Source organism: Molothrus ater, chromosome 26, assembly GCF_012460135.2.
Source record: "Molothrus ater isolate BHLD 08-10-18 breed brown headed cowbird chromosome 26, BPBGC_Mater_1.1, whole genome shotgun sequence".
Taxonomy (NCBI): Eukaryota; Metazoa; Chordata; class Aves; order Passeriformes; family Icteridae; genus Molothrus; species Molothrus ater.
Genome location: NC_050503.2, coordinates 5,994,242 through 6,014,153, shown reverse-complemented (window position 1 = coordinate 6,014,153; position 19,912 = coordinate 5,994,242). Strand labels below are relative to the sequence as shown.

Genomic DNA, 19,912 nt, shown 5'->3' with positions numbered 1-19,912 from the left:
GGACATCGCACTGTGCCCGGGGGTCGCGTGTGTCCCCTCCCCATGCGACGGACAGGTAACGGCGGTGGCAGGGAACAGGACACTGGCCATTGTCCCCAAGGGCTGGCACGGGGAGGGGATGGGACGGGGGTCCCTGAGAGTCACCAGCGGGTGTTTCCCGCTCATCCCAGCCCAAACTGGGGGTATAGGGACACCCCGAAGGACACGGTGGCCTTGCGGTGCCACCAAGGAGGGATGGCCGCACGTGGCCCGTGGGGGAAACTGAGTCACGGTGACACCGCGGCTTATGTGTCCCCTCCAGGGGTGGCCTCGAAGCGCCAGGAGCCCCACGGGGGTGCCGCGGTCGCCAGGAGCGGTGACATCCCGCGAGGTCCCCGCCGTGTCCCCCCGCACGGCGACAACACCACCTCAGCGCTGCCACCCCTCGTGTGGCGATGTCGCCGCCAGCGCGTGCCAGGCGTGTCACCTTCGAGGACGAGCTGGTGACAGTGCGGGGGACGCTCGGTGCTGCCGGGGCGCGGGGGAGGCCGGGGGACGGCGCTGGGTCCCCAAAGGGGCCCCCAAAAGTGTCACCGCGGCCGAACAATCCATCCCGATCCCGGCGGGATCCATCCCGATCCCGGTGCCACCGGAGCCGCGAAAATCGGGGACAGCCGGGGACACCCCCGGCGCCACCCCGGGGTCCCCTCCCCTCATTTTGAGGTTTTTGGGGAGGCCCCGCCCCCTTTGCGCCCCCCTGGATGTGTCCCTTGCCCCCCCCCCCCCCCCCCCCCCGGGAACTGGGATAATTAAACATTAATTAATTCATTAATTACCTTTGATAATTAACAAAAAAAATCTCCAAGTTTTTTTTCGGGAGAGACGGGATGATCTCAAGCCGCCCCCGCTTTGGGGACCCTCCTGTCCCAAATTTCTCCTTTTGTCCCCCCAAAATTTCCCCCAGACCAACCCCGGGGGCTCCTCCCGGTTGGGCCCCGCCCCCTTTTAACCCCTCCGTGCCCGGTGCTGCCCCCCGCCCTCCCCGGGGGCGGGACCCGGGGCTGGTCCCGCAGCGCCGCCGCCGCCGCCGCCGCCGCCTCCGCCGCTCCCGGCTGCCATTTTAAGGTGAACAAAGCGGCGGAGGAGGCGGCAGGTGAGCGGCTCCGCGGCACCGGGAACCCCCGGTACCGGCACCGGTACCGGCAGCGGCAGCGCGGGAGGAGGGCGGTACCGGAACGGGAGGGAGCAACGGGGGTCTCCGCTCCCCGCTGCGCACGGGGGGGGGGTTCGTCCTTCCCCGAGGCACCGGGGGCCTCGCCGGGCTTCTCTCCGGTACCGCGGGCCAGACCGGGAGCGGCCACGGGATTCCAGAGCGGTACCGGGGTCCCCACCGGCACCAGGGTCCCCCTCGGTACCGGATCCTAAAGCGGTACCGGCGTCCCCACCGGGTCCACACCGGTACCGGGGCCCCAACAGGTTCACACCGGTAGCGGCCACGGGATTCCACAGCGGTACTGGGGTCCCCACCGGCACCCGGGTCCCCGTCGGTTCCGGATTCCAGAGCGGTAGCGGGGTCCCCAGCGGCTCCGCACCGGTACCGGGCTCCCCGACACCACTGAAATCCCCTCCGTGCTGCCCCCGGTAGTGCTCCCGGTACCGGAGCCGTCCCCAGCCCGGCCGCCACCGGCGACATCGCGCTCCGGTCCCTGCTGCGGGTCCCGGTGGCCTCCCGGGGGTCCCCAGTGGAGTCAAACGGGGGGATCCGCCCGGGACCGGGGCATTTGGGATCGGTGGGACCGGGAGATTTGGATCGGTGGGATTGGGAACCGGGACCTTTGGGCACCCCCAAAACTCCTCCCCGCCCGTCCCGGGGGTCCCGTCGAGCCCCGGTACCGCCGGAACGGGCGCCCGCTTTGGGTTTCCCACAGGAATTCGCGTTTCCCGCAGCGATCTGGGGGTTTTTTTTGGCTTTTTTTTGGGTCTCTGCATGGCACGGGGGGGTCCCCACATTAATTTTGCTGATTTTAAGCCTGCCCCCCCCTCCCAAATTTTCCAGCCGCACTCCTCGTGGTTCTGCCTCACGTGGACTCAGTAATTATAATTATTTTTAATTATTTTGATTTTGATTGCGATTATTTTGATTTTTAATCCGGCCAGATCAGCTTAGGCCCCCCGCTTCCCATGGGGGAATTTCAACAATCCCAATTAATTCCCTGCTGGCTCCGGGCTGTTGGGGACAGGGAGGTGACACCGAGAGCCCAGCGTGCCTGGGGTGGCACCGGCCGGTGACTCACCATGCCTCAGTTTCTCCACGTCAACCCGCGGCGACGCCGTGCCTCAGTTTCCCCACGAAACTTTTGTGGCGTCTTTTTTATGGAGTCTCCAAGGTTCTTGTGAGGTCTCCAAGGTTTTTTTGGTGGGGTCTCCAAGGTTTTTTGAGGGGGTCTCCAGGTACTTTTTGGGGGGGTCTCTGAATTTGTTTGTGGGATTTCCAAGGTTTTTATGGAGGTCTCCAAGGTTTTTTTGGAGGAGTCTCCAAGGTTTTTTGTGGGGGTCTCTCCAGGTTCTTTTCGAGGAGGTTTCCCAGGTTTTTTTGTGGGGTCTCCAAGGCTTCTTTGGTGGGATCTCCAAAGTTTTTTGGACACCCCAACTCCGTGCGACAACCCTGTGCCTCAGTTTCCCCACACAAACCGCCATGCCTCCCACTCCCTCTCCAGCTGGGTGGCGACAATGACAAAGGGACCAAAGTCCTTCCTCCACCACCTCCTCTGGTGACAGAACCTCTCTCGAGCTTTCTGTCCCCTGTCCCCTGCAGGGATGTTCACCAAGAAACACTACGACAGCGCCTACGGGCCACCCCCCGCCTCCTACGGGCCACCCACGGGTGACTATGGCTACAATTTCGGCACCCGCTCGCCGCCACCGGGCTCCTACTACATCGAGGACGTCCCTCAGCATTTCTACAAGTGGTCATCACCGCCGGGGCTGGTGCGGCTGCTGGAGGGCGCGGTGATGCTGCTGTGCATCGCCGTGTTCGCCTGCGTGGCCTCCACACTGGCCTGGGACTACGGCTACGGCTACGGCGGCGTGCTGGGCACCGGCCTGGGCGGCTTCTACGGCTCCGGTTACTACGGCAGCGGGGTGAACTACGGCTACGGCTACGGGGGATACTACGGAGGCGTCACCAACCCACGGGCGGCCAACGGCTTCATGATTGCCATGGCCGTGCTCTGCTTCCTGGCCCAGCTGGGGCTGTTGGTGGCCAGCTTGAGCAAATCCAGCAGCTCGCGGTCGCGCCGTTTCTACCTGGTGGTCATCGTGGTGTGCGCCGTGCTGGCCTTGGTGATGCTGGTGGCCAGCATCGTCTATGTGGTGGGGGTGAACCCGCAGGCACAGATGAGCGGTGGGGGGTACTACTACAGCCCGCTGCTGGCCATGTGCAGCCAGGTGTACGCCGGGGGCACCGTGCTCAACCAGTACCTGTACCACTACTGCACCGTGGACCCACAGGAGGTCAGCGGGGACACCGGGGAGGATGGGGGCTACTGGGAGGGAATGGGGACCACCAGGAGGGGCAGGGACTACCATGAGGGGATGGGGACCATCGGGAGGGGACAGGGACTACTGGGAGGGGAGGAAGGGCCACCAGGGGATGGGGATCACCAGGATGGGACAGGGACTACCGGGAGGGGACAGGGACCACCGGGAAGATGGGGACCACCGGGAGGGGAAGGAAGGACCCCCAAAAGATGAGGGAAGGACCACCAGGAAATGAGAGATGGACCGAGGAAGGGACCGAGGAGGACCCCCCTCCAGGAGGGAAGGGAGGGAGGGAGACACCCCCAAAAAATGAGGGAGGAACCACCCGGGGGTGAGGGAAGGATCCCCACGGAAAGGTTTGGGATTCGGGAAGGGCAGAGAAAAATTTGGGACTCAGGAATCCGCCCCGCCCCCTCGCTCACCTCCCCCCTTGCTCTTCCCCGAGCCAGCCCCAAACAGCAGCGATCCCAAAGCATTCCTGGATCCCGGTCCCGGTCCGAAATAATTCCCAGATCCCAATCCTGGTCCCGATCCCGATCCCAATCCTAGTCCAGGTCCCGGTCCCGGTCCCGTGCCTCACCAGGCAGGGGCCGCTCCCCCCGCCGGGGCTGGAATTGGAATGCGGCGCTTCCAGCCCGGCCGGTGGGACCGGGAGCACCCGGGGCCGCCCGGGACTGGCACGGGATGGGGGCCCGGTAGTGCCCGGCTGGCACCGGGAGCCCCCAGATCCTGCCTGTCCTTCCCAAACCCCGAACCTTCTCAAACCCCAAACCTTTTCTGTCCTTTTAGAATCCCAAAACTTCCCAAATCCCGAAGTTGAGGTTTGGGAAGGAGAGGAAAGGTTTGGGATTTGGGAAGGACAGGGAAAGGCTTGGGATCTAGGAAGGTTTAGAGTTTGGGATTTGGGAAAGTTTGGGGTTTGGGAAGGTTTGGGGTTTGGGAAGCACACAGAGAATTTTTGGGATTGGGCTCACCCAACACCACGAGGATTTTGGGGATGAGAGTCCTGATGCCAGGAATCCCTAAACCCCAAATTCCCAAACCCCCGAATCCCCACATTCCCAAATCCTGAATCCCCAAATCCCTGAACCCCGAATTCCCAAACCCGCAATCCCCGAATTTGCAAATAATTCCCAAATAATTCCTGAATAATTCCCGAATAACCCCTGCACTCCCTCAGGCCGTGGCCATTGCCTGCGGGTTCCTGACTGTGCTCCTGCTGTGCCTCATCTGCGTCCTGGCGCACAAAACACGCAGCAAGATCTGGAAATACGGAAAACACAACATTTACTGGGATAAAATCCCCGCCGAGCCCCAGGGACCTGACGTCGAGGAGTGGGTGAGAGCTGCAAGTTCGGGATTTGGGATTTGGGGTTGTTTGGGGCTTTGGGATTGTTGGGTTTTTGGGGTTTTTGGGATTGTTGGGATTGGTGGAAATGTTGGATTTTGAGGTTTTCGGATTGTTGGAAATGTTGGGATTTTGGGGATTGTTGGGAGTTTGAGATTGTTGGGATTTGGGGGAATTTTGGGATTGTTTGGATTGTTGGAATTGTTGGAAATGTTGGGATTTTGGGGATTGTTGGGATTTGGGGAGTTTGGGCAGGTTGGGATTGTTGGAAGAGTTGGATTTGGGGGATTTCAGGGATTTGGGGACACTGGGAAGGGGTTTGGGGACACCAGGAGGGGACTTCAGGGGAATTTGGGGACTTCAAGGGGGGTATGGGGACACCAGGAGGGGTTTGGGGACTTTGTGTGGTGTCTTGAGGAGGGGGTTTAGGGACCCCAAGAGTGCTTGGGGACACTGCCAGGTGACACTGCCAGGTGACACCGGGGCCACGGCGCGGTTTCGGTCTGGCCAATGATTAACCGGGAGGTGGCACCGGGAAAACCCGGAGTGGTGGCACTGGATGGGGACCTTGGGGACATCCCAGTGCGGCCAGCATGGCCCGGGATGTGTCACCTGCTGGGGGAGGGGTGGGAATGTCACAGCGTTCTCATGGGAAGGGTTGGGACAGTGGCTTTGGGGACAGTTCTGTCCCTGTGCCCTGTCTCTATCTCTGTCCCCTGTCCCTAACCCCTTCCTTGTCCCCGTCCCTCTCCCCACCCCTGTCCTCTGTCCCCTGTGTCCCCATCCCTGTCCCCATCCCTGTCCCCACACCACCACTCCCAGTCCCGTATCCCTGGGGCCATGCTCTCTGTGTCGATTTTTATTTATGTTCGTTTTATTTAATTTTATTTATTTTCATTTCTTTTGATCCTGCCCGCCTTTATTTGCCCAAAGCCCCTCCCTGGCCGAGCATTTCCTGTCCCTCTGAGGACATGGTGCCACCCCAGCTGCCACCCCAGCTGCCACCCCCCCCTAGTGCCACCTCCCCGGCTTTGGGGATGTCACCCGCTTTGGGGACATCTCTGTCCCCAGACGCCACCACAGCGTGGGGACACACCTGGTGGGCCCCGGGAGGGGACAGTGGCGGAAGTGGCGTGTCCGGCCGGATGTCCCCAAGTCCACCAAGGCGGCGGGGACCGGCGTCCGGCACAAACAACCCACAAAGGGCCGGAAGGAAGGGGACAAGGGACAGCCGGATGTCCCTTGTCCCCCTGTGGGGCCGCCCCGAACCTTTGGGGGCGTCACCCTGAGGGTGGTGCCAGCCCCCAGCTCTGTCCCTTTGTCGCTGTCTCTCCACGAGCATTTGGGGTTTTGGGTTTTTTGGGGTTTTGAGGTTTTTGGGGTTTTTGGCTTTTGGGGGTTTGGGGGTTTTGGTTTTTTGGGGGTTTCTGGGTTTGGGGGTTTTTGGTTTTGAGGTTTTGGGGTTTTGGATTTTTTTGGTTTTGGGGTTTCTGGGTTTTGGGCTTTTTGGGGATGTCCCTGGAGGATTTGGGGACACTCCAGGTGGGACAACAACCCCTGGTTTCCGTGGACTTTCTGCCGGATTTCTCAGGGAATTTTCAGGGATTTCTTGTGGCATTATCAGGGATTTATTGGTGAATTTTCAGGGAAATCTCTGGGGTTTCTTAGTGGATTTTCAGGGAATTTTTAGGGATTTCTTGGTGGATCTTCAAGAAATTTTCTGTGGTTTCTCGGTGAATTTTCAGGGATTTCTCGGACAATTTTCAGGGAATTTTTGAGTGCTTCTCGGTGAATTTTCAGAGATTTCTCCGGGAATTTCGGGCCAATTCCCTCGCAAATTTCTCGGGACGTTTCTCGCCGGCTTCTCCTTTATCCCAGCTGAGTTCTCCCCCAAAATCCCAAATCCCTTTTTCCAGGTGAAAAACGTGTCGGGCGGGACGAGCGTTCCTGACGAGGCCGCCACCGTCGCGTACTCGGAGAAGGGCGGGACCCCCGGGCCGGCCCCGCCCTACAGCCCCCCCTTGTACAGCGACACCCCCCAGAAGGGCTGGAAAAGGTGGGGAGGGGGCGGCAGCGCCAGGGGAAGGGATGAGGAATGTGGAGAATATGGGGAGGGGGCGGGAAAAATTGGAGGGGTCAGGGAATTTGGGGAGGGGTCAGAAAAGGGGTGGGAAAAATGGGGAAGGGGCAGAAGAGGGAGGAAAAGGTGAGGAGGGGTGGGGAAATATGGGGAAGGGTCGGGAGAGGGGTGGAAAAAGTGGGAAGGGGAGAGAAAGAGGTGGGTAATATGGGGAGGGGTCTGGAAAGGGGCGGGAAAGTTTGGGAGATGTGGGAGGGGTCGGGAAAGGGTGGAGAGGTTGGGAAATCAGGGGAGGGGTCAGGAGAGGGGTGGGGAAGGATTTGAGGGGTCGGGAAAGGGGGAATCCCCCTGTGCACCCCCAGGGCCGTGTCCCCGTGTCCGATGTCCCCGTGTCCCACCAGTGACCCCCCCTCGGACCCCCCCTCGCCCTCGGAGGAGCCGGACGCCGCCCATCCCCCCCACAAGCCCCCCGCCCGCCGCGGCCGCCGGGGCCGGCGCCAGCCCGAGGGCTCCCAGGGCTCCCAGGGCTCCCAGTACGACACCGACCCCGCCACCGCGCCTGAGTCCAGTGACGAGCGTGACAGCGAGCAGTGGCACAGGTGACACTCAGGGACAGCGCGAGTCACTGGGTCCCTGTGGCCCTGTGTCTGGTGTCCCCGTGTCCCCAGTGCCCCCATGTCCCACACCCAGTGTCCCCATATCCCAATGTCCCCAGTGTCCCCAGTGTCCCCATATCCCAATGTCTCCAGTGTCCCCATATCCCAATGTCCCCAGTGTCCCCATATCCCAAATCCAATGGCCCAAATATCCCCAATGTCCCCAATGTCCCATATCTAATGTCCCAATGTCCCAATATCCCATATCCACTGTCCCCAGTGTCCCAATATCCCATATCCACTGTCCCAAATGTCCCCATATCCCAAATCCCAATGTCCCCAATGTCTCCAATGTCCCCATATCCCAAATCCAATGTCCCCAATGTCCCTATATCCCATATCCAATATCCCAAATATCCCCAATGTCCCCAATGTCCCCAATACCCCCATGTCCCCAGTGATGTCCCCATGTCCTCCTGCAGGCTGTACCCCCCGATCAGCTCCCCAGGCACGCGCCAGCGCTACAAGGCGGATTTTGGGCAGGAGCTGCGGCGCTACAAGGAGCTCTGTGCCCACATGGATGGGCTCAACGAGCGCCTGGCACAGCTGGCAGCACAGCTGGACCAGGTGCCCGAGGACAGCCCCCAGTACCAGGTGTGCCCCTGCTTACCCCCAGACCGCCCTTGGTGCCCCTTTTCATCCCTTTTTCCTTCTTTTTGACCCCTTTTTCATCTCCACTCCTCTCTTATTTCTTCCCCCATTTCCCCACTATTGTCCCCTCTCTGTCCCCCCTGTCCCTTCCATGACCCTGTCCCCTCCCATTCCTCTGTCCCTTCCTGTCCCCTCTGTCCCTCTGTCTCCTCTGTTCTTGTGTCCCCTGTCCCTGATTCCGCTGTCCTTCTGTCCTCTCCCTCTTCCCTCCGCCCCCTTTGTCCCCCCATCCCCTGTCCCTGTCCCCTGTCCCCTCTGTCCCTGACCCCTCTGTCCCTGACCCTGCTGTCCCTGCAGGCGCTGGCCGAGGAGTACAACCACCTCAAGGACGTGAAGCGGGTGAGTTCTCGGGCCTGACTTTTAGGGTCGCCTCCCTCTTTGGCGACATCCCCCATATCCTCAAAATGTCCCCAGACATCTCCTAAAGTCCCCAAATGCCTTCTCAGAGCCCGGAATACCAGGACAAGAAGCGGGAATCCAAAACCCTCCGGAACAAACTCTTCCACATCAAAAGGATGGTCAGCGACTACGACAAGCTCCGGGGCTGACCCCAAAGCCACCACCCCAAAAAAAAGGGACATTTGTAGGGGGGACACCCCAAACCCCCCCCAACCCCCTCCAAAGACTTTTGTGCCTTTTTTTTGTCTTAAAATATTCCAAAATTTCTCGTTTTGAGCCCTCCCCAGTGCCAAGGGTGGGGGGGGATGATGGCAGCTGTTGGTGTGACCCCCCCCCCCCTCCACCCCAAGATGTCCCCAAATGTCCCCACACCCTTTGGGACTTCCCCCCCAGTGCCTTCCCCTGGTTGTAAATAGGGTTTTTTATGGGGTTTGCACTCCCCGGGCTGCCTTAAAGGGGTTTTGGGGGTCCCAAATTGGGGTTTGGGGACCAAAAAAAACCTTTTTGGGGTTTTTTGTTTGGGGGAAGGACGACCCAAATCCCAAAATATTTTGTAGGGAATTGGTGGGATCTGTGGGAATCGTGTAATATTTTAATTGTTTTGTAATAAATTAAGTGTAATTGTTGATTTTCATTTGGGGTCAGGGTGAAATGAGAAGGTTGAAATTCCCCTAAATTTAGGAGGGGACTCCAAAACCCCTCCCAGTTTTGGAGGGGAAATCCCAAATCCCTCCACTTTAGGAAGGAAATCTCAAATATCTCTGTTTAGGAAGAAAAATCCCAAATCTTGAGAAGAGAAACCCAAATCACCCAAATTCCCCCCCCCCCCCAAAAAAAAATCCCAATTTCAGGATTTTTATGGAATGTTCCCTATTTTTGGGGTGGGTTTGATCTCCCCAGTTCCAATTTTGCTGCTAGATCCCAAATCCAGACCCTGGGATTGTAGGAAATGTCTTTAATTGGCGTTAGTTAACGGGTTTATATGGTGGAGTGAGGATTCCAATCGGTGAATGGTCCTGGAATCCCAAAATCCTGAAATTCCAAATCCCAAAATCCTGAAATCCCAAAATCCCACAATCCTGAAATCCCAAATCCCAAAATCCCAAATCTTGGCTCATTCCAGACCGCCGGAGTTGTAGGAAACATCTTTAATTGGCATTAATTAATGAGTTTATATGGCGGAGTGAGGATTCCATCGGCCAGGTATGGTCCCAGAATCCCAAAATCCCAAATCCTGAAGTCTGAAATCCTGGCTCATCCTGGTGCCAGCCGGGGAGGACAGTCTCGGGGGGGTCTGTGTTCCTTGTGTGTCCCCTCCATCTTTGGGAAGACCCTGGGGACAAGGCCAGGGCCCCAGAACTATTTGGGACAACACTAGGAGCTCTTTTGGAGACAACACCGGGACCCCAAAATTTATGGGGACAACCTCAGGACCCCAAAACCTTTGGTGACAACACCAGGACCCCAAAACTTTTGGGGACAATGCCAGGACCCCAAAACCATTTTGGACAACACCAGGACCCCAAAGTCTTTGGGGAGAACACCAGGACCCCAAAGCCTTTGGGGACAATGCCAGGACTCCAAAACATTCAGGGACAATTTGAGGACAACATTGGGACTTCCAGGACCCCAAAACTTTTGGGGACAATTCCAGGACCCCAAAACTTTTGGGGACAATTTGAGGATGACATTGGGACCTCTTCTGGAGACAACACCAGGACCCCAAAACCTTTGGTGAAAACTCCACGACCCCAAAACTTCTGGTGAGAATGCCGGGACCCCAAAACGTTTTGGGACAACACTGGGATCTCTTTTGGGGACAACCTCAATACCCCAAAACTTTTTGGGACAATGCTGGAACCCCACAAATGCCTGTGACAATGCCAGGACCCCAAAACCTTTGGGGCCAACCCCACAACTCTGCAGGCACAACCCGCGAGGGTGCACCCCCATTCCGGCAGGGCCAGGAGCCGCCGGCATTGTGGAGAATCCCAATTCCCTTCCTGGGGAGTGTCCGTCCTGTTCTCTGGCCCATTCCACTGTCTGGCCCATCCTGCTGTCTGTCCGGCCCATTGTCTGGCCCATCCCACTGTCCAGCCTGTCCCTATTATCTGGCCCATCCCGTTGTCTGGCCTGTCCTGTTGTCTGGCCCATCCCATTTTCCAGCCCATCCCATTGTCCAGCCTGTCCCGTTGTCCAGCCTGTCCCGTTGTCCGTCCATCACACTGTCCAGCCCGTCCCATTGTCTGGCCCATCACATTGTCTGGCCCATCCCTATTATCCGGCCTGTCCTGTTGTCCATCCCATCCCATTGTCCAGCCCATCTCACTGTCCAGCCTGTTCCATTATCTGGCCCATCCCATTTTGGTCCATCTTGTTCTCCGGCCCATCCTGCTGTCCATCTGTCCATCTGTCCAACTTGTCCCACTGTCCATCCGTCCCACTGTCCATCCATCCGTGCCACTGCCCATCTGTCCATGCGTCCATCCATCCATCCTGCCGTCCGTCTGCGTGTCCATGCGTCCATCTGTCCCTACTGCCCGGCGCCGTAGGGCCAGTTGAAGGTGCTGCCGGACAGCAGCATGTCGCGGATCAGGGTCTCGATGGGCGTCTTGCCCACCAGGCGCATGAAGAAGAGCTGTGAGATGAGGGCGGCGGGCACGGCGCGCAGCGCGGGCAGCCGCAGCAGGAGCCGCCCAAAGCGCTGCGGCTGCGACGGGAACTGCGAGCGCTCATACTCGGTCAGCGCCACCTGCGCCTTCTCCTGCAGCGTCTCCACGTGCGCCGGGTCCGACAGCCCGCAGGCATCTGCGAGGGAACGGAGAGGGGTTGGATGTGTGGGGGGTGGCATGGGATCCATTGGGAATGTCCCCAAATCCAGTATCCCCAAAATCCATTGGGAATATCCCCGAATCTATTGGGAATATCCTCAGATCCAATCTCCCAAAATCCATTGGGAATCTCTCAAAATCTATTGGAAATACCCCAAAATCCCCAATATCCCAAAATCCATTTGGAATATCCCAAAATTTAAAGAAATATCCTGAAATTTATAGGGAATATCCCCAAATCCATTGAGAATATCCTCAAATCCATTAGGAATCTTTCAAAATCTCAAGTCCCCAAACCCTCAGATAAACCCACAAAAACCTTCCCCTGTTCATTCCCAAATTCAGACAGATCCAACCACCAACTCTTGGAAAAACACAGGAAAACCTCTCCTTACTCACTCCCAGAACCCCCAAACCCTCAGAAAAATGCTCAGAACAACCTCTCCCTACCCATCCCCAACCCCAAAAACCCTCAGGAAAACCCCAGTCCCTCCCACCTGCCCCCAGCCCCTCACCGGGCGTGAAGAGCGCGATGGCCTTGAGGCAGCTGTACTCAGCCGAGTCCACCTGCAGCCGGTTGAGCTTTTCCACCTGCTCCTGGAAGACCCGGATCTGATCCATGAAGGCCACCACCCTCTCTGCCGACATGGGCGAGGCGTGGAAGCCGGCGGCTGCCAGCAGCGGCGCCATGTGCAGCGGCAGCGCCGACTGCGCCGCGTTCAGCACGAACAGCTCGCTCCAGCTCAGCCGCAGCAGGGCCACCTGGTCGGACACGGGCAGCTCGGGGAAGAAGGGGATGTTTCGCGCCCACTCCACCGTGCTGAAGAGCAGGCGGGCGGCCAGCTCGCAGATGTTGTCGATGCCCATGACGCTGCCCGGCGGCTGCTGCTGCTGCGCATACTGCGAGCCGTAGCGCGCCGCCGGGTAGGGCTCGGCGCGCAGCAGCTGTGAGATCAGCTCCGACACCGGCTGCCCGTTGAAGAAGTCGCCGGCTGGGAGGGGGTTGGGGCTGCTGCTGGAGTGGCTGGGGGGGATTCGGCCCCGCTGCACAGCTGGAGGGGGAGGAAGGTTGGGGTTTTCATGGTGAGCAAAAAAAATCCCATTAGATTTTCATCCCAATCCAAAAAATCCCACCACATTTTTATCCCAACCACACATGGATCCCACATGGATCTTCATTCTGATCCTACATGGATCCTACTGGGTTTGCATGGTAAACCCAAATGATCCCACCGGATTTTCATCCCGATCCCAAAAAATCCCATCAGATTTTCATCCTGATCCCACACAGATCCTACTGGATCTTCGTCCTGATCCTACATGGATCCTATGGGGTTTTCATCCCAATCCAAAAACATCCCATCGAATTTTCATCCCAATCTCACACGGATCCTTCTGGATCTTCGTCCTGATCCTACATGGATCTTACTGGATTTTCATTCCGATCCCAAAAAATCCCACCAGATTTTTATCCTGATCCCACACGGATCCTACTGGATCTTCATCCTGACCCCAATCAGGTCCTACTGGATCTTCATCCCAATACCAAAGAAACCTTCTGGATTTTCATCCTGATCCTAAAAAATCCCACTGGATTTTCATCCTGACCTCACACAGATCCCCCAAAAATCAAAAAAAAATCCACAAAAAATAGGAAATAATTAGGGTTTTTTCCCCCAAAACCTGGGGATTCCCAGAATTCCTGGGATTCCTTGGGAATTTTTTCCCTACCTTCCTTCCTCATGCCCACTCGGAAGCACTTCTTGAGGCGGCAGTATTGGCACTGGTTCCGGTGGTGTTGGTCAATCTGGCAGTCCCGGTTGGACCTGCGGGAATCATTGGGATCAGCCAGAATTCCCAGGAATTTCAGCCCCCCCAAATCCATCCCAGGAATCCCAGAGCCCATTCCCCAATTTTTATGGGATTTTATTGAGATGGTCGTTGCTGATGGGGTTTTTTTCATGGTGATCCCAAAAAATCCCATTGGATTTTCATCCTGATCCCAAAAAATCCCACTGATTTCATCCTGATCCCTGCCACGTCTGGAAACGGTTTTGGGATTTAAATGTTGGTGAGCCCATGGATGCAGCTCCAGGAATTCCAAAGAATTCCAGGAATTTCCTGTGGGGTTGGGCCTGAAATCTCTCAGGCAGTGCTGACCCCAAATCCCACAGGATTCTGGGATAAAGGGAGAGAATTCCCCAAATTCCTCAGAGCCTGCAAAAGGATGGATTCATCCCAAAATTCCTCAAATTCCCAAAATCCCTGGAAAAGGGCTCCTGGCTCCCACTCCCACATGGAATCTCCCATCCAACCCCCCAGATCCCATTCCCAAGCTGATCCCAGAGCAGGAAATCCCTTCCTAGCCAGAATCGGGGCGGGAAAAGAGAATTTGGGATGAATTCCAGGGCTGGAGCCGCGGGAATCCCGCCACAGAACCTTCCGGAATCCCAACACGGAATTAATTCATCTTCAACATCCCCGGCGCGGCCGGGAACGTGATCCCGATGAAAAGCAGGATCAGGAGCGGCCCTGATGTCTTCATCCAGGCCTGAATTCCCAGAAAACGATCGGGAAAGGCTCGAAGAACTGGGAAAAAAATGGGAATTATCCCGGAATATTTTTTTCCAGTGATGAAAACATCCAGGGGAGCCACCAAGGTCTGGGAGCAGCAGGAAAAGATCCCAAAATTATCCTGGATTATTTTTTCCCCAATGGATAATTCCTTGGAATTTTGGGAAAAGATCCCAAAAATTATGTCAGATTTTTTCCCAATGGATAAAACCACCTGGGTAATTCCTTGGAATTTTGGGAAAAGCTCCCCAAAACTCTTGCCAGATTTCTCCCAATCCCAGCAGGAATTCCCTCAATCCCTCCCCAGCTCCAGGGGCGGCACAGGCCAGAATCCAAAAAGGAAAAATCCAAAGGTTTTTCCCCCCCCTTTTTTTTTTTTTTAATTTCAAAAGCCAGGAAGTGACTTGGGAATTTTTGGCTTTTCCAGAGGAACAAAGCTCCAGGTTCCCGCTTTTGTTCTGGGAATCCAAAGCGGCCCCGAGCTCATTTGCATATTCAAAATGCCTTTAATTATCTCTCCCGCTAATTACCCGCCCTAATTAAGTCATTAGCACAGCCCGGGCCTTTCGGAGCTTCCCAAATTTCCCAGCTCGCTGCCTCCTATCCCATTGGAAAACTCCAGAGGGGATTTTTGGGAAAGGTTTTCCCGATGCTGGGGGAGGGTTCAGCTCTTGGGAAAAATCCAGGAGGAAATTGCGGAGCTTTTCCCGAAATTCCAAGGAATTAATCAGGTGGTTTTATCCATTGGGAAAAAAATCCAGGATAATTTAGGGAGCTTTTCCCAAAATTCCAAGGAATTACCCAGGTGGTTTTATCCACTGGGAAAAATCCAGGAGGATTTTTTGGAAAGGTTTTCCAGCTGGGAATTCTGGCCTGTGCCACTCCTGCAGCTGCGGACGGATTGAGGGAATTCCTGTTGGGACTGGGAGAAATCTGGGATGAGTTTTGGGGAGCTTTTCCCAAAATTCCAAGGCTGTGGTGGGATCATCCGAGTGATTTTGCTCATTGGCAATAATCCGGGATAATTCTGGGAGCTTTTCCCAAAATTCCACAGGCATAGTGGGAATTATCCTGCTGGTTTTATCCACTGGGAAAAAAATACATTAAAATTTTAGGAGCTTTTCCCAAAATTCCAAGGAATTTTCCTGGTGGTTTTATCAACTGGAAAAAAAAAATCTGGGATAATTTCAGGGGAACTTTTCCCAAAATCCGGGATTTTTTAGGATCTGGAGCCTATTCCTGCCGAGATTGGATCCAATGGCTCCTGGATGATTTCCAATCCTTTTCCCTCCTCCCACAAATTCCAGAGCCGTCCCTGAGCCGGGATGAGGGAATGGGGACCCTTAGAAATTTGGGAATTCTGCCCTCCAGGAGCAGCCTGGGATTGGGAACTCCCTCGTTCCAAACTCTGGAAATTCCTGGAGATCCCATCCTGGATTCCTCAGAGATCCCGGTATCCTGGAATTCCAGAGGATCCCCGCTCCCATTATCCTGGAATTCCAGGGACTCCCTGCTCCCCGTATCCTGGAATTCCAGAGGCTCCCTGCTCCCATTATCCCGGAATTCCAGAGGCTCCCCGGTCCCGGTATCCCGGTGGATCGCTGCCCCCGGTATTCCAGAGGATCCTGCTCCTGCTGGATGCCGGTGTTCCCGGTCCATCCCGGTCCACCCCGGTGTTCCCGGTGCTCCCGGCATTCCCGCGGCTCCCGTTGGATCCCGGCCGTGCCCGGGGTGATTCACGGGCACCGCGGGAACACCGGGATGGACCGGAATGGACCGGGAATGGACCGACATGGACTGGGAATGCCGGGAGATGGACCTGGAATGCCGGGAATGGGGACAGCCGGGGCTGGGGGATACTGGGATGGACTGGGGGATACTGGGATGGGCTGGGGGGAAACCTCAGCTGAACCGGGAGCTCCTGGGCTGAACTGGGAGCGCCGTTTCGAGCTGCACTGGAGACCCCCTCATTTGCACTGGGAGCCACTGGTTTGTACTGGGAGACTCTCGCGCTGTACTGGGAGACCCGCGTGTTCTACTGGAACCCAGTGGTTTGTACTGGGAGACCCTCGTGCTGTACTGAGGGCCACTGGTTTGTACTGGGACACCCCCAGCACCACCACACCGAGACCCCAACTCATCCCCAACCGGGATCCCCCGCTGTCCCCCCGCTGTCACCTGCAGGTGTAGCTGAGGTTCCTGCGGATGCTGCGCTTGAAGAAGCTCTTGCAGCCCTCGCAGGTGAACACGCCGTAGTGCTTCCCGCTGGATTTGTCCCCGCACACCACGCAGTCCGCGCCGGCCCCGGGCCGCTCCTCCTCGCCGTGCTCCGCGTCGCTGCCGCCGCCGCCGGGGGACGCCGCCTCCTCCGCTCCGCCGCCGCCGCCGCCCCCGGTGCCACCGGCTCCGCCACCGTTCGGCTCGCCCCAAGCGCCGGCCACCATGGCCATGGCTCCGCGGGGCCGCGGGGGCTCAGCGCCGCATCGAGCGGAGCCTGCCGGTGCTGCTGCTCCTCCCGGTGCTGCTTCTGCTCCCGGTTCTTCTCTGCCCGGTGCTGCTTCTGCTCCCGGTGCTTCCCCTCCCGGTGCTGGTTCTGCTCCCTGTTCTTCCCCTCCCGGTTCTGCTCCCGGTTCTTCTCCTCCCGGTTCTTCCCCTCCCGGTGCTTCCCCGCGCCGAGTTCGGTAAGTTTTACCGAGGAACCGCCGGCTGGGAAAAGCTCCGCTTTTTGGGGTAGTTTTTCTTTTTCAGGTTTTTTTTTGGGGTCGCCCCCTCAGGGATTTGTCGCTCTCCTCCTCCTCCTCCTCCTCCTGCCGGTTCACGGCCCCGCGGAAAGTTTGCGGCGGCGGCGGGGCCGGGGCGCGGCGCATCCCCCCGCGGGCACCGGCCGCATGCGGGGCCGCTCCCGCCCCCGGTGGCTCCTGCGCTCCGCGGCACCGGCTGGAAGGAGGAGGAGGAGAAGAGGAGGAGGAGGAGGAGGAAGGAGGCGGCGCTGCCCCGGTTCGCCCTCGCCGCTCTCCGGGCCCCGCCGCCGCTCGCAGCCCGGTGCCGGTGCGGCTGCGGGTGCGGCGGGACCGGCTCCGCCGAGCCCCGGGGCTCTCCCCGCCTCCCGTGAAAGAGCAAAGTTCAGCCGCTGCCGCGGTGGCCGCCCTGGATGCTCCTCCCCGGCCTCCTCCCCTTCCGCTCCCGGGTCCTGCCCCGGTCCCGGCCCCGCCGCCGCCGCCGCACCGGGGCCGCTCCACGCCCCCCGCGCTCCGCGGGTCGGGAACGGCCACCGGGACCAGCGGGGCCACCGAGACCAGCGGGGCCGGAGGGAGCGAGGCGAGCGGGGAGGGATAGCGCGGTTCGGCACCGGAGGCGGCGGCCGGGGCCCTTCCCGGGCCCCCGCGGCGGTTCGGGCACGCCCGGGGCTCGGCCGGCACCGGGAGCGCTGGGAAACCGGGATGGGACCGGGAAACCGGAATGGGGCTGGGAAACCGGGATCAAACTGGGAAACCGGGATGGGGCCAGGAAACCAGGATCAGACTGGGAAACCAGGATCAAACTGAGAAAAAGGGATGGGACTGGGGAACTGGGATCATATTGGGAAACCGGGATCAGACTAGGAGCCTGGCACTGGGATCCCAAATCAAACTGGGATCCCGGGGTCCAGGCGGGGGCCTGGCACGGCCCGGGGGTTCCTGGATCAAACTGGGAGCCCCACAGTGTGCCAGGAACCTGGCACTGGGACAGGAGCCCCACGTGGCACCGGGATCCCAGCACGGAACTGGGAATCTGGTATCAAAATGGGATCACTAGGATTCCAGGATCACCCTGAGATCACTGGGATTCTGGGTCAAACTGGGAGCCTGGCACTGGAACTGGGATTCCAGGATCTAGCTGGGATCCCAGTATCAAGCTGGTGTTTTACTGGGAGCCCCATATTGCACCAGGACAAAATCCTGTGGCCCCATAAACCTCCATGGTCCCAAAAGGTCCCTGCAGCCCCATAAAGTCCCTGCGGCCCCAAAGGTCCTGCGGCCCCATAAATGCGGCTGCAATGCGGTCGATCCAGTCGGACCCGTCTCCCGGTGGGTGCTGGGATTCCTGGGAATCATTAACCCGGGATAATCGGGATAATCCCAGCAGGAAAAGGTGCCTGACCCCGGCACCCCGCCCTGCCCCGGGCACTTACGGGGCAAAGTCCCCAAAGTGACCCCAAAAACGCCGCAGTGTCCCCAAGGTGCCAGGCTGGGACTGACCTTGGAGTTCCTGATCTGGGTTCTGGCTCGGGGTTTAGGGAAAAGTGAAGCTAAACCTGGAACTGGGGTGCAGCAGAGATGGCCATAAATGGAATTAAACCCTGAATTCCCTGAATTTAGGGGTTTGATCCTAAAGCCAAACAAATCATGGGATAACCCCTGGAAAATCCAGCTGGGAATGGGGTCAGCTTTGGGAGATCCCAATCCCCTGTCCCCACAATGTCCCCAAGAGTGGGGTGCCATAATTCTCTGGATTTAGGGTGCTCTGAAAGGAACCCAATTCCCCAAATCATGGGACAATCCCTGGAAAATCCAGCTGGGAACAGGACTGGCTTTTGAGGGATCCCAATCCACAGAGTCCCCCTGTCCCCACAATGTCCCCAAGAGTGGGGTGCCCCAGTTCCCTGGATTTAGGGGATCCCAGTTCCCCTGATCATGGGACAAGCCCTGGGAACCCCAGCTGGGAATGGGGCTGGGTTTTGGGGGATCCCAATCCGGGCCCAGTGGGGTCACCCCCACCCTTCACCCATGCCAGGTTGGGATTTGTGGCCTTGGACTCCCTGGAAAAAAACCAACCCAAACCCCCCAAAAACCCCCAAAATAACAATCCAGGAACAAAGGTGGAAATGGGATCTGGGTTTGTTTTGATGTTTGATCTCCGGAGGAATTCCAGTTCCTGAATTCCCAAATTCCCGAAGAATTCCCATTCCCACCCCTCCTCCTCCTCCTCCTTGCTCTGCTCTGCTGCTCCCGCCCCACAAAAGGGCCCCGGGAAGGCGCCGATGTTTTTCTGGGCTCCTTTTTGGGGTCAGCAGCAGCTCCAGAGGCTTCGGGATGGTTTGGGTCTCTGGTGGGGTGTGGAGGATGGGGATGGGGTTGGGGATGGTGGAAAAGCAGGAAAAGATCCCCAAAATCATCCCAGATCCTTCCTAATGGACAAACCCAGCCTTGGTGGGGGGTCAGAGAAAGATCCTAAAAATCATCCTGGATTTTTTTCAGTGGGTGAAATCACCTGGGGATCCGCAGTCTGGATTTGGGATTGGATTTGGATTGGGCTGGGATTGGACTGGGATCGGATCAGGATTGGACTGGGATTGGATCGAGATTGGACTGGTTCCACCCCATCCCTCTGTCCGTCCGTCCCCCCTGATGTCCCATGAGTGAAATGGAGCATTTTGGGGTCAAATCCCTGATTTTCAGCCACTCTGGGCATTCAAGCCTCACTGTCCCCACATTGCCACCCCCCCACGTCCCCAGTGTCACCCCAAGGAGCGGTGATGGTGACACCTCCGGACAATCCCCGGGGCTGCCCTGACTTCTCCACCTTTCCAGGGGGAAACTGAGGCACCAGCCAGGGACTCGCGGTGGCCAGGGGCTATGGGGGACGTGGCGGGGGGAGGTGCCAGCGCCAGGTGCCACCTGCCATATCCTGGTGCCACCTGCCGTGTCCGGTGCCACCCGCTGTGTCCCCCTGCTGTCCCCAGCCCCGAGGTGGCCCCGCCTGTCACAGGGCCCTGACCCCGCACAAAGCGAATTTGAATCTCAAAAGGGGCCAAGCCCTGACCTCCGACCCCGGGGTCAGCCAGGCCCCCGGACACGGACATGGACACTGGACA

The 19,912-nt window shown here is 58.1% G+C and overlaps 2 protein-coding genes across 2 annotated transcripts; one reads left to right on the top strand and one right to left on the bottom strand.

Annotated features, from left to right (window-relative positions):
- The first annotated feature begins 1,052 nt into the window (after window positions 1–1,052).
- On the top strand, window positions 1,053–9,287 carry OCLN (occludin). The gene is made up of 8 exons (XM_054517336.1): window positions 1,053–1,132; window positions 2,795–3,492; window positions 4,700–4,858; window positions 6,784–6,923; window positions 7,349–7,546; window positions 8,026–8,197; window positions 8,552–8,593; window positions 8,701–9,287. Exons 2-8 carry the CDS (start codon window positions 2,797–2,799, stop codon window positions 8,800–8,802), a joined length of 1,509 nt encoding a protein of 502 aa, XP_054373311.1. The 5' UTR covers window positions 1,053–1,132; window positions 2,795–2,796; the 3' UTR covers window positions 8,803–9,287.
- Window positions 9,288–9,786: 499 nt separating this feature from the next.
- Window positions 9,787–17,159, bottom strand: NR2F6 (nuclear receptor subfamily 2 group F member 6). Its single transcript, XM_036399290.2, has 4 exons — window positions 16,237–17,159; window positions 13,216–13,310; window positions 12,000–12,536; window positions 9,787–11,461 (listed from the first exon to the last, which is right to left on the bottom strand). Exons 1-4 carry the CDS (start codon window positions 16,506–16,508, stop codon window positions 11,187–11,189), a joined length of 1,179 nt encoding a protein of 392 aa, XP_036255183.1. The 5' UTR covers window positions 16,509–17,159; the 3' UTR covers window positions 9,787–11,186.
- Between the last annotated feature and the right edge of the window lie 2,753 nt (window positions 17,160–19,912).